Source organism: Liolophura sinensis, chromosome 11, assembly GCF_032854445.1.
Source record: "Liolophura sinensis isolate JHLJ2023 chromosome 11, CUHK_Ljap_v2, whole genome shotgun sequence".
Classification (NCBI taxonomy): domain Eukaryota; kingdom Metazoa; phylum Mollusca; class Polyplacophora; order Chitonida; family Chitonidae; genus Liolophura; species Liolophura sinensis.
The window spans coordinates 31,181,698-31,194,572 of NC_088305.1; the positions used below are offsets into that span (position 1 = coordinate 31,181,698).

General features: G+C 37.8%; 2 protein-coding genes across 2 annotated transcripts; one reads left to right on the forward strand and one right to left on the reverse strand.

Annotated features, from left to right (window-relative positions):
* The first annotated feature begins 35 nt into the window (after nucleotides 1-35).
* On the forward strand, nucleotides 36-6,021 carry LOC135477944 (UPF0538 protein C2orf76 homolog). Its single transcript, XM_064758180.1, has 5 exons — nucleotides 36-228; nucleotides 1,428-1,478; nucleotides 2,910-2,947; nucleotides 4,553-4,634; nucleotides 5,064-6,021. The coding sequence occupies exons 1-5, from the start codon at nucleotides 108-110 to the stop codon at nucleotides 5,138-5,140; spliced, it is 369 nt and encodes a 122-aa protein (XP_064614250.1). The 5' UTR covers nucleotides 36-107; the 3' UTR covers nucleotides 5,141-6,021.
* A 953-nt stretch (nucleotides 6,022-6,974) lies between these two features.
* On the reverse strand, nucleotides 6,975-12,800 carry LOC135477659 (calaxin-like). Its single transcript, XM_064757840.1, has 7 exons — nucleotides 12,662-12,800; nucleotides 11,662-11,799; nucleotides 10,460-10,564; nucleotides 9,656-9,741; nucleotides 9,267-9,332; nucleotides 8,488-8,592; nucleotides 6,975-8,215 (listed from the first exon to the last, which is right to left on the reverse strand). Exons 1-7 carry the CDS (start codon nucleotides 12,720-12,722, stop codon nucleotides 8,111-8,113), a joined length of 666 nt encoding a protein of 221 aa, XP_064613910.1. The 5' UTR covers nucleotides 12,723-12,800; the 3' UTR covers nucleotides 6,975-8,110.
* Between the last annotated feature and the right edge of the window lie 75 nt (nucleotides 12,801-12,875).

Here is a 12,875-nt window from a genome sequence, read left to right on the forward strand (position 1 = left end):
AGGCTGAACGTGCGAACCCTCTTGACGGGGAATTCCCACCGCATGAACATGTGGTCAGCTCAGATGTCTCCAATGTAAATATGTTCCAAATATAGTGCTTTATCAGAATGGTGGTTGTCACTGTGCGATTAATCAGGTCCTTTGAGCACCGGAACATTCAGTACTTGGTGATGAAGGATGTGGATACTAGCCAGACAGTAGAACAGTTCAAAGAAAAAATCAAAGATGGTAAGGAGCTGCTCAAGCTAGCTCCATGGAGTTTGGTTCCCGGTTTTCTTGGGAAACTAATTTATCTAGCTTCACTACTCTGGTGTTTTGAAAGAATACTATGCAACTTAAGTGCATAAGTGTTATGTTTGCATTTAATTGAACATGAGTAAGGTAGGCCTACTAAGTGCTGTAGATTGTAATTTTAAAGGACTCATGTAGTCTTTCATGACGTTCCATGGAGATTGAGTGCAGCCTGTCATGAGTGTTACGATATATTGACAGTGATGGATACAAGTTCTCTGGAGTTACGTGTGGGGGCGCTTGCGCTTATACTAAGTCTCTAACTTGGGTTTAGAGAACGCTCCATTCGCCCAACGCTCATGCGCGAAGACCGGGTTCTAACCCCAACTTCCTGTACGTGCATGAGTGCCCCAACGCGGAACTCCTGAGGACTTGTATATATCTGCCTGTGTACCAAGTCCTTATCTGGTGCTTGACTATGGTTTGATTTATAACACCTCTACCGTGTGTAAGTGTACATGTAACCCTATCTGGTACGTCTAATCTTAATTTTGGGAAGGTCTACCAGCAACCTGCAGATGGTAGTGTGTTTAGAGTAGGGGGCGGGGGGGGGGGGGGGGAGTTATATTTACCATAGCTGCCTACTTTGAATTTTCTTACTATTTAAATCAATAGTAATTGTGACATAATTACTTTCAATTCAGCTACCTACTTTTGAACTCTGACCGCCTTCTCGAATTCTAAATGAAAACCCTGATTTTTCCGAGCTTATACAATAGCAGTTAGTAAGCTATCGAAATGACAGCCGAGTCGAGTAGACACCGAAAATGTCCTCTTTTGTGAATTTGTGTTATTGCTATGAATTTTTTGCCTAGGCCAACCTAAGAACAGGTTAGTTAATTTTTAGGAACATGCTGTTGAAATTGATTATGGATTTATTGGGGGAGATCGGGTATTTTCAGGGCTATTTGTTTCAGAAACTCTCACAACTGTGTTGCTTTATGGGAGTTACCCTACTCCACAAGTAAGGTTTCCTCCACTCATAATATTGTTTATAATCATATAAATGGAAAATTGCCAAGTGTGGTATTGAATAAGCCATGAATTTATTGAAATTAGTTAAATATTAAAAGATTTATCAAGTAAATTTAACATAATATTAACAAAGTAGTCTTCTCTTTTGGGTTCTGTTTCAGTGATAGAAAAGAAGCCAGGTCTGCCACCACCTTTCAGGAAATACCTTTATGGTAATTGTGTTGACAGAAAATTACATGGGTTCTCATCCTTTCTAATTCTTCTAATACTGTAAGTTTTCAACCTTTTCAACCATTACTCGTTTTTTTTCTTTCAGTGGAAATTATGCACACAATTATTATGAAAATGGTGCAAAAAATGATTTATTCGTGCCATTAAAGATGCAAGCATCATAAAACTGTGCAAATTATCTTTCTACACCCAACAGTTCTCTTTAGAATGTTTCATAATATTGGTTGAAGAGGCTGTTGAAAAGGTTGAAGAGTTAGGGTACATTATTTGTATGGTAAAGGGTCATAGATTGGCAGACACTTTTACCAGTACAGAAAAAGGCATATGGTTGATCATATGCTCTAAAATGGGATTGGAAAATAAATAATTACATGTCACTATCATACAGATTAAAAAAACAATTTTGGCAAACGTTACTGACAGCAAAATAGTCCAGCCCATGCTGGCTTCCTCTCCAGCCATGGGTAGGTCTGTCAACAACCTGCAGATGGTCATGCATTTCCCCAGGAGTCTGTTTTGTTTCCTCCCACGACATTGCTGTTGGTGTAAGTGAAAGTGAAAATGTAAGTTAAATTTTCTTGAGTACAATCAAGTCTTTTTGATGAATCTCATTTAAAGGGCTTTCAGATATTAGTCATAATGTCATCAGACTTTGTTGAAAAGGTCAGCTTAAAGGATTAGTGTCCAGTTTTAGCTGGTGGTCCTAATAATAAAGATTGTAATCTGTTTAAACAGTAGATTAGTGAGAGAGCTTCTGGCAAACATAAGGAAGACTTTAAATCCACCAAAACAATGGATTTACTGCCATAGCTGATCTTCAGTCGCCCGCCCGGTGCGTCTCAGCAGGTAACGTCATAAATGGCCAGCCTAAGTCTGGTGTCTACGTCTTCCTGAGGGTCAAATTGTCTGGAAGCTTGAAAAAAATATTTCCATAGTTCTTCGACAACCTGTTTGTACAACCATATGTAGAGGAGCAAAGCATTTCAGAAGAAATTCAGTATGCTTGTTGTCACTCCTGTAGCTTTTGTAACATCGAGCTAAATGGCAAGACTCCTACAGCTCGAAACAGTTGGTCTTGTATGACGTAATTCTGCGGAGACTGCCGAATGTTGGCGGAAAATATGCATAAAAGCAATCTCATGATTTTGTGATTTTAAGTGCCATATTTCTCCAATTAATGTGCCCTTTTTTAATAATTTTTTAAACTAAATTTAACAGTATGCATGTATGTATATACAGGGGTAGCTAATTATGAGTAAATGATAAATCTGGACACTAATCTTTTAAGTTAATTTCAGTGTATTTTCAAGCACCACATATTCCTGAACCTAAAAGCTGTTGTATATTTTGAGAGATATACACTGTATGAGCCAGTGTTCACCATGTTTGCCAATTTTTAATTTATATTTCAGATACTCTGAAGATATCTCACAAGGCTCATGGTGCAAAGGTTGGTGGTAGACAGTAACTTCTCTTGTACATATGCATGTGTATAACCCATACATTCTGTAGGCCTCTAACAGTCATAGAGATACACATGCACAGACTGGAGCATACGGCAAAGTGCAGGTTACATGCCCTAAATATTTACTTATTTTTTTGATTGGTGTTTTACGTCTATTTCACTTATACGACGGCGGCCAGCATTTAAGTGGGAGGAAACCAGGCACAGCACGGGGCAAAACCCACGACCATCCGCAGGTTTCTGGCAGACTTCCCATGAATGGCTAGAAAAGAAGCCAGCATGACCTGGACTTGAACTCACAGCGACCACATTGGTGAGAGGCTCCTGGGTCATTACGCTGCGCTAACGCACTAACCAACTGAGCCACGGACGCACCCTTCCGAAATATTGCTTGAGTGAAAGGTGTAAATGATAACTTACGAGACCCAAAGCATTGAGTGGATTTTCATTTCCACCTTTCAAATCCTGACATTTCACTGACGTGAATAATTGATGTCATTGTCACTGTTTGTCAGGCTCTGCTGACTTTGATATCACAGTTAGTTTCTGAAATGCCAACCTGTGCACAGCTTAAAAAGGTAAAGAATCGATGCTGATTGGCTGACAGTGGAGATATGGTTTCCTGGGTTAAATCCAAGAGGCCTTGGTCAAGCTTGAATAAATGTACCATACCTGAAATTCAGCTTAGGCAAGGACTAGACTGGGCTTGCCTGTCTCTCACACCAGCCTGTCAAAATCAACAAGGCATAGACTAGGCTTGCCTATCTCTCACACCAGCCTGTCAAAATCAACAAGGCATAGACTAGGCTTGCCTATCTCTCACACCAGCCTGTCAGATTCAACAAGGCATAGACTGGGCTTGCCTGTGTCTCACACCAGCCAATCAGAATCAGCAAGGCATAGACTGGGCTTGCCTATCTCTCACACCAGCCAATCAAAATCAACAAGGCATAGACTGGGCTTGCCTGTGTCTCAAACCAGCCAATCAGAATCAACAAGGCATAGACTGGGCTTGCCTGTCTCTCACACCAGCCAATCAAAATCAACAAGACATAGACTGGGCTTGCCTATCTCTCACACCAGCCAATCAGATTCGATTTATCCTTTAAATGTGCTGTTATTAATAAGCGACATTCACATTTTGAGATACGCGCCACAGAAAAGCACCTGTGATCAAATTAGCACCCATTTGCAGACAGTGGCCTGTGAAATTTCTGCTTTTCGTAGCCCAACTCCTATGTAATGCGAGATCCCGCAACATTTCTATTAATTAAATAGCGGCCTTCTGAAATGCGAAAGTGACTTATTAATGTAGACACATGCTTTCAGACTTTACTAATTAGATAATTGTACATGATAACAACAATATATCATGTAAGTAATGGCATGTTGAGTTACAGTATAACCCACACAAAGGGTGGATTGAATTGTAATACTAGTATATGTCCACCAGTTGACCACTGGGCAGGCAACTCTTCATAAAAATACCATTAATTTTCATTGTTTTAAGTAGGGTGTTCTTTTATTATTGCTTCCTTTCTTTCTGTTTTGTTGTTTTATAATTAAACCGGGTATATTCTGTGATCCTAGGCGAATGTGTTAGTGATTGACACGGAGCATGATGACATCCTCATACTGAAGGATGCGAGGACACTGGCTGAGTGTGGAGTAGGTAAGTCTAAGCTGAAATGCTGGTTGTTCTGTTCTTTTCAACAAGATGACGGGTGATCCTGTACAATATTACCACACTTTATATAGTGCTGACTCACTGAAATGGTATGCCAAGAAGCCTTGCCTGGTCACAGTATAAATATCTGGCAGACCAGTTGCAAAATTTTTCCACAGCCAATCGTCCCTGACTAATGAGGTCGCAGGCTTAAAAAGACTTTGCGTTTGTCAGATACCGGTTTTGGGTTTGTCGGATACCAGTTTTGGGTTTGTCAGATACTGGTTGTGGGTTTGTCAGATACTGGTTTCGGGTTTGTCAGATACTGCAGGAATACCGATATAGCTTCCTTTGCCCACTATGTCAATAAACCTGAATGCTTATGAATGGGTAAGAGCAAAACAGCACTGTAATACTTTTTCTTTTTCTTTTCAGAAAATGAAACAGAACTTTCATTCTTCAAAGCAGAAGATTATTATCAATTCCAGAAAAATCCGAACACAAAGTGGTGACTGTTGTGGGGAAACAGGAACAAACTTTTTACTGACCCAATCTGTCGATGCAAATTTTTACCCTGTTTTTGCCATTCACATTGCAAGCTGCATTTCTACATGGTACATTTATGCTGGCCTACAGGATTTTTAATACTTCTCACATTCTTCACTGAATGTTTTAGTAGAGTTGATTTTAGAAAAAAAAAACTATTTCAAAAGGAAGTCAATGTGTAGTATGCATATAAATTATTACTAGCTGCATTTCTACCATGTATGCTGGTCTACGTTCGCAGTTTCTTTAATGGTTCTCACATTCTTCACTGAATGTTTTAATAGACTTGATTTTAGAAGAAAAAAAAAACTGTCTTAATTTGTTTGCAAAAAGAAGTCAACGTTTAGTATGCATATAAATTATTACTAGCTGCATTTCTACCATGTATGCTGGTCTACGTGCGCAGTTTCTTTAATGGTTCTCACATTCTACACTGAATGTTTTAGTAGAGGTGATTTTAGAAAAAAAAAAGTGTCTTAATTTGCAAAAAGATCATTCAGTATGCAAGTAATTATTAGTGTCGCATGTGAAGGAGAAAGTGTATAGTTCAGGGAAGATCAGTTGGTGTACATTACACATACCTGTACATATATCATTCCTCATACTTGTCTATTCATGCAGTTCAGCCTATATCCTTGTGTCAATCTGAAAAAATGCTGAAATATTTAAATGTGGCACCTTTATATATATACCTGTACATATATAACAACTGTTTATCTCTATAGAATAAATAAATTTTTGTGCAGATATGCTATAACACACTTAGTCTGGTTTTGATCTGATGAAAACTAGTACAAGTATTATAGAGAAGTAAGATCAGTAGGCAGTAGTGAAATTTTTGGTTGTCGTACACTAGTCCTGAATCTCTGTCTTTGGGATAAGTTGTTGCTACTTAATTAAAATGCTCGTCCATCTGTTGCCTGGCCAGACAAAGTCTTGGTTCAGTACCAGCCTTAGGAATGGACTTACTTAGGCATCCTTCACCATTCTAGGCCCAACCTGCATTGTTGGCTTAAAGCAGTCATCAGTGCTTATAGAGCCGAATAGGTGCTCTTACATGTGACAAACTGTGAATTTACTGACTCCCCCACTTTCAGGGATTGTTACCCACTGGCTGGTGAACGCACATTTACATCAATAGAGAACTTGTAAAACCCTCATAAAGCCTGTAACAAAACAGACCAAAGCTATGAACTCTTTTCTTTCTTTTATTTCATCACAGTTGGCAGTGTATATATACTGATAAAATAACTACATGTAGGTAGTACAGAAGTACTGCAGTGTCACAGAATTAAAAAAGAAGTGTTCTAATGCTACTTGTGTAGCCTGTCAAAAAGTTCCTGTTGAAGACCACTTGTTTTCCTCCCAATATGGTGAACTTGTGTATCTTGCCATACATGTAGGTCAATGATATGGCATACATGTAGGTCACTGACATGGCATACATGTAGGTCACTGACATGGCATACATGTAGGTCACTGATATGGCATACATGTAAGTTGGTGACATGACATACATGTAGGTCACTGACATGGCATACATGTAGGTCACTGACATGGCATACATGTAAGTTGCTGACATGGCATACATGTAGGTCACTGACATGGCATACATGTAGGTCACTGACATGGCATACATGTAGGTCACTGACATGACATACATGTAAGTTGGTGACATGACATACATGTAGGTCACTGACATGGCATACATGTAGGTCACTGACATGACATACATGTAGGTCACTGACATGGCATACATGTACGTCACTGACATGACATACATGTAAGTTGGTGACATGACATACATGTAGGTCACTGACATGGCATACATGTAGGTCACTGACATGACATACATGTAGGTCACTGGCATGGCATAAGTGCATTTGTGTAAGTGAAATATTCTTGTATAGTGTTAAACAACAATCAAATACTAGTAAATGAACAATTAATAAGTAAAAAGAGTGTGAAAACAAAGACACCCAACCCCCTCAAAAGGAAAATCCAGACAGCAGATTTTCTCACACTGAAGTCCATATTAAATTAACCTAAGGCTTTTTTGTTTTTAATAGTAATTGAAGACAAACTGATACAGATGTTTGATACATGTATCTACATTATTTATTCAGTGTACTTCAATTGTAAAAACATTGTGTAATGTTGTGCATACTGGTTAGACATCAGTACAGTAGACACATCTGCAGTGTATCTGACAGGTGTACATATAAGAGCAATAGATGTACAAAAACAGTAGCATTAACTTTACAATGAAAAAGTTTTTTTGTGAAAGATCAAGGTATAGGTGGTTTTGTGCATGGACGGAAACATAATAAACAACGGAATGTTCCATTAAATTATTTACACTGTTAACAAAACTCATCCCATACTTTATGCTCAAAATGTCCAAACTTGAAGTTAACCTAAACTTAACTTTTGAAGGTTTTGATGGATTTCTCTTCGCAAAATGTCTTACTAAAGTAGACCTCTTTTAAAGTCCATTGTAGCAATATGTGAATGTGTCACAATAAAACCAATTCTATCTAAACATAAGTTTTAAAATTGCAAATACTGGGAGCATGTATTTGACAGTTTACAAACAAGAAAAGAAACTATTGCCTAAAGAAAGGAAGCAAAAAATAAATTCTCCATTTTCCTCCATTTTACAGGTCCCATACTCAATTATCACAGAGATGAGCGGTACATTTTTTTTTATTCACAGATTTAAAACCTTCAACCACATTATGTTTCTCACTGACCTTCAACTTTTTACTTGCAAACCAGTGAAAATGAAATCCTTTATGTTGTGACATTTACACCTAAGCCACATCAAAGATTTGAAAGAGTGACACAGCCAATATCAAGTGAGCACAAACTCTTGACTGATCATTACTTAGATTCCCCAAAGTTACTTTAATAATTTTATCTGACTGAATACTGGATCACACAGCCTGTTGTCTGTTCTGATTTTGTGCCTGTTGTTGTTGGAAAAGCTGAATGTTGATGTCGGAATCCTCAGAGACGAGTGTATTGAATGACGTAACCACCTGGCAGAGACAAAAAGTGACATTTTTATATACAGTATCTTCTAAAAAAAAAGGGCCACCATACAAGGAATAAATCTTCGAGATTTGAAATGAAGAAGGAGACTGCTACGTATTGAGACAAAACAAAATATTTGTTTAAAGCCAAGGCTAAAGCTTAAATTAACCTGGACCTAATAGTCACAGCAAGCCGGCACTTTAATTTTAACAATATGGCCCCCGCATAAATATTTAGAAAAGGTGCGCTAAAGCTAACTCTGATGATGAATACATACCTCGTATGACGGTAAACAGGCCCCAAATGCCTCCAGGAGAAGAGGTTCTTCCTCTACTGCCTGTTGGAAATCCTGGGGGGACAGCCTAGTGTCATGGTCTTTGTCCTGGCGGGATGACAGAAACAGAAGAGGAGGTGACAACGGTTAATTCAAATTGTAAAACAGTGACAATGGGAAGGCGGAATATTTTTTTATTATTATGACGTGGTGCCAGTGTTAGGCAGGACCCTGAGCCATTTTCACATCAAAAATGGACTGTAGCATAACGTCTACAATGTTAGAATGTATCAGTTTTGATTGTACTGTCTTTAATGTGATGTCATCATGATGGGCTGATAATGGAATATCTGACATGTCAATGTCCCTGTTGCTGAGGGAGGCCCAATTATGATTTTTATATGGTAGTGTAAGAGTTTTTGGATAAAAGTATCGCAGATGACTTTATAAAATATTTTTCAAAGTTGGCTTTCAGATAAAAAAAATGTTTCTTTATTCTGGAGAATTCTGGTGAAGAAAACCAAAAAACAAAGAAAATAAAACACGCCAGGAACACCCAAGGGAGACAACTCTTGTCATCTCTAACTAAATGAACCCAGAGAGAAAACGAAATATATTTTTCTTCTTCATTGTTCCTTAACAGTATAATCAAGAATTTTCCACTATAATGGCAATGAGTTTAATGTATGGAGATAGCTGGAGTGCCTGAGGTAAACCATTGACCTCAAACGAGTTACTTTCCCATGTGTGATATACATGTATGTGTATGAATCAATACTCACCATCTTTTTCAATGTTATTTCCACCAAATCTTTGACCCCCTCATCTGGGTCTTCCTCAGATGGTTGCTACAAAAAAAAGCGGAATGCTTGTGAAACCGCAACATTTCAACAAAAAACTATTTGTTTTAAGTATGGTTAGTTATACAGTATGAGCAGAAGAGCAACTTACAGAGCTACTTGGCCCATCATTAAAATATGTTTGTTGAGAGTATCCAAAAATAATGGACACACACATCATATGGATGCTGCAAATCAATCAACTCCTGTGAAAGCACCGACACTGTAAAAATCCCAATTTAATTCCAAGACAAACAAGTAGGACAATAACTTTTCTGTCACAAAATGAATTACATACACTGGTCATTATTGGGGGTTACTGGGGTTCTCACCTTGATCAGAGAGTTTTTCAGCATGTGGAACATCTCTTCTCTTGAGATGTACCCATCTCCATTCAGGTCATACACATCAAAACAATCTGCAAACGATGGGAAAAACGGTTATACAATTTTCCCTATTTTATAGCGAGATTTGCTTTGTTTGTTTGATTAGGATTTGACATCATGTTCACCATTAATTTTGTAATATCATAACAGTGTCTTCTGGCTGCAGGCCCTACCCAGTGCTAACATAATCATGGTGATACCTCAGTGAAATATCATGCCTGAAGTAGAAACCAGACATGCATGAACACAGTCCCATTACACTGACACTGGGCGACCAGTACCTCCTATGCATGTACTCCTCTTGAGTGCCAAGCCAGCTGGTACGAAGGATATCGATGTCAAAGTTTGCTGAATGTATGACTTGATTCCTGACAGAACCCAAGATCTACCATTTATAAGACAGACGCTTGATCTACCCACTACACACCACAGAGGATATTTTACAGTGAGAACATACACATATATTGATAATTGCGTGGAAGGATCAGAAACATGCTAAAATCTATCTATATGATTCTAAACAAAGGTCAGCCTGTGGATGGTTGTGGGATTCCTTGAGTGGCTCTGTCTGCTTTAACCTCACCATTATTGTGCTGTTATAACACCAATCAAATAAATAAAAAGTCAAAAACTCTATCTTATTTTTTTCCAGACAGAGATTGGTAATTCTCAACAGACTATCTTAAGAGTGGCTTTATATACACCTGCTTTGTGTTTTCAAAAAAGCAAATTAACTCTGCAGTAACTTACATTTCATTTTCTCCTCCATATTTCCCCTCATTATACAAGACAAGCCAGACACCCATTCTGACTGGTTGATGTAACTGTCATTATCTTTGTCAAAGGCCTTAAAAACTGGAAATGAAAACAGCAAATATACGTGACTTCAAATTCAGTGATCACTGAGGGTGCTATTTTTCATGACTCTTTCTAATTGTTGATAATTGTATTTGATGATAGAACCTACACAGACATGTATAATTTACTGTGTCTGGGAAAAAAATAGAAATAATTACCAGTCCATGACATTCTGTATCTAGGAACAACCCATTATTGGTCAGTATACCGCACATGCATGGTTAATTATTAAATGGTAATAAACAATGTATTCAAATTCATCAAGCTAATTTACCACACTAATTTTAAGACATCAACAATGCAGCACGAAAAAAGAAACAACACTGCATTTCACACATAAATGGGTAAATTTTCTGATAATGAAGCACAACCATGACAATGATATTAATGTAGATCCTAGAATGGATTCAAACTCAATTAGACGTTCTAGTTTTTCAGAGTTTTCAGAATGAAAGCCTTCATGAACAGCTATGTATATATGTATACATATATGAGCCGATATTGATGATATCCATGATTTCAAAGTAGCAATCATCAGTATGGAATAGGATTCAAAATCTTCAAAATTTGTAAAATCTAAGTGGCCAAAGCTTTCAATATAAATATTTCAACAGCCATGACAAACCTACAACATTGGTTACTGTATGCATAACAGCAGGAATCTAGATTGCATTAATTTGGGCACATCAGAACCACTTTAATTTGGGCACATCAGAACCACTTTAATTTGGGCACATCAGAACCACATAATAAAAATGTGGGCTAACGACAAACCAGAGATAGGTTTCAGGATTGTAACCACTTTTGTATTCAGAGCCAATAATGCACCATTATACATGATTTATTAAAAATAAAGGAGAAAGTTTTATGCGCAGTGCTTTCATGTGGTCAAAAAGAGTATGTTGCTGAATATAAAATAGTTTGACCTTTAGTTTATAAAATTGTTCAACTGTTCTTGTAATGTTTATGTTTATGTATTTGAGGTTAGTTTTGGGTGTGCTGTTAACTGTCGTAGCCAAGCTGTGATCTAAAGGTATGAACTCATTAATGATGAGGGAATGTCTGCTGTTCACTTCCTAGGTAAGTACAGTTACCTCTGTCCATCAGAATATCATCTGTCATCTTGAACTGGTTGTGAAGCACATCTCGAAACAGATTTCGGTCCATTTTGAGTGCATCATGTGTGAGAGCTTTGAACATTCGTAGCAGACATTCCACTTCATGTTTTTTGTCTGAAATGCAATGACACAACAAACATAAAGGCATGTACAGGCATACATATTAAAAACAAACAATGCCAGGCTTCGTAAGGCAGCTATTTGCACATGGCAGACAGTATGAGATCAAATCATTGAAGAAGTTGCTTTTCACAATGCACATCTGAAAAGGGGTTCAACAACTAACAACAGACACTGACCAGCTAGTCTTTAATTACTACAGCCAAAGATGTCTTCAAAACACAGCAGTTTCATGTAGCAAAGAGGTGTTATCAACATATAAAAAACATGTAAATTTAGGCAGCTGTAAAGACTATGTTTGTCCTTTGTTAGTCAAAGAGACCCTTCTCAGATATTCATTGTGAAAAACTGGTTCTTCAATGAATTGACGTTACTTCAATGAATTTGAAAGTTACAGCTGCTATCACACTTCCGTGTGATAGCAGCTGTAACTTTCAAATTCCTGTAAATTAAAAATATGAAAATGTTGAAATCATCATACATCTAGGTCAAGCTCTATATGTACACCAACTACCAAGTTACCTCATTCGCCTGAAGGAACATGTCAGTAAAAACTTAGCCAGTTGTAAAGACTAAGGGTTTGAAATTTAGTTAGTCAATGCATGTGCTCCTTCTCAGATGTTCATCGTAGCAAGTTAGTTCTTCAATGAATTGACATCACTCTACCAAGTGGCAGAAACAGCAACTATAAAATTACCAAAATTTCCGGCTCACTATCTGTTCAGTGTGAAATGTAAATGCAAAAACCACCTGGCAAACGCCATCAGCTTGATGGCAATGAAAACGTACGTAATGTTGTTGTTGCAACTGACACCCAAAGAAAGGCGGTCATACTATGTTCTTGACATAAACTTACACTGTGTAGTTTTTTGGAGTGCTTCAGCCAGCTTAATTTGTTCTTTCCTTGCATGGGCCATACTCCTGATGCTCGTCCGTGAAAACAGTAATTGCAAGGAAATGTTTTCGGGTGATTTATGTGTGAATTCTTAGCATCAGCGTTGCCAAGCAATATGCGCATGTGCTCGCTCCGCACTTTAGGAGAAATTAGGGCTAAATATTTTTTATGCTGA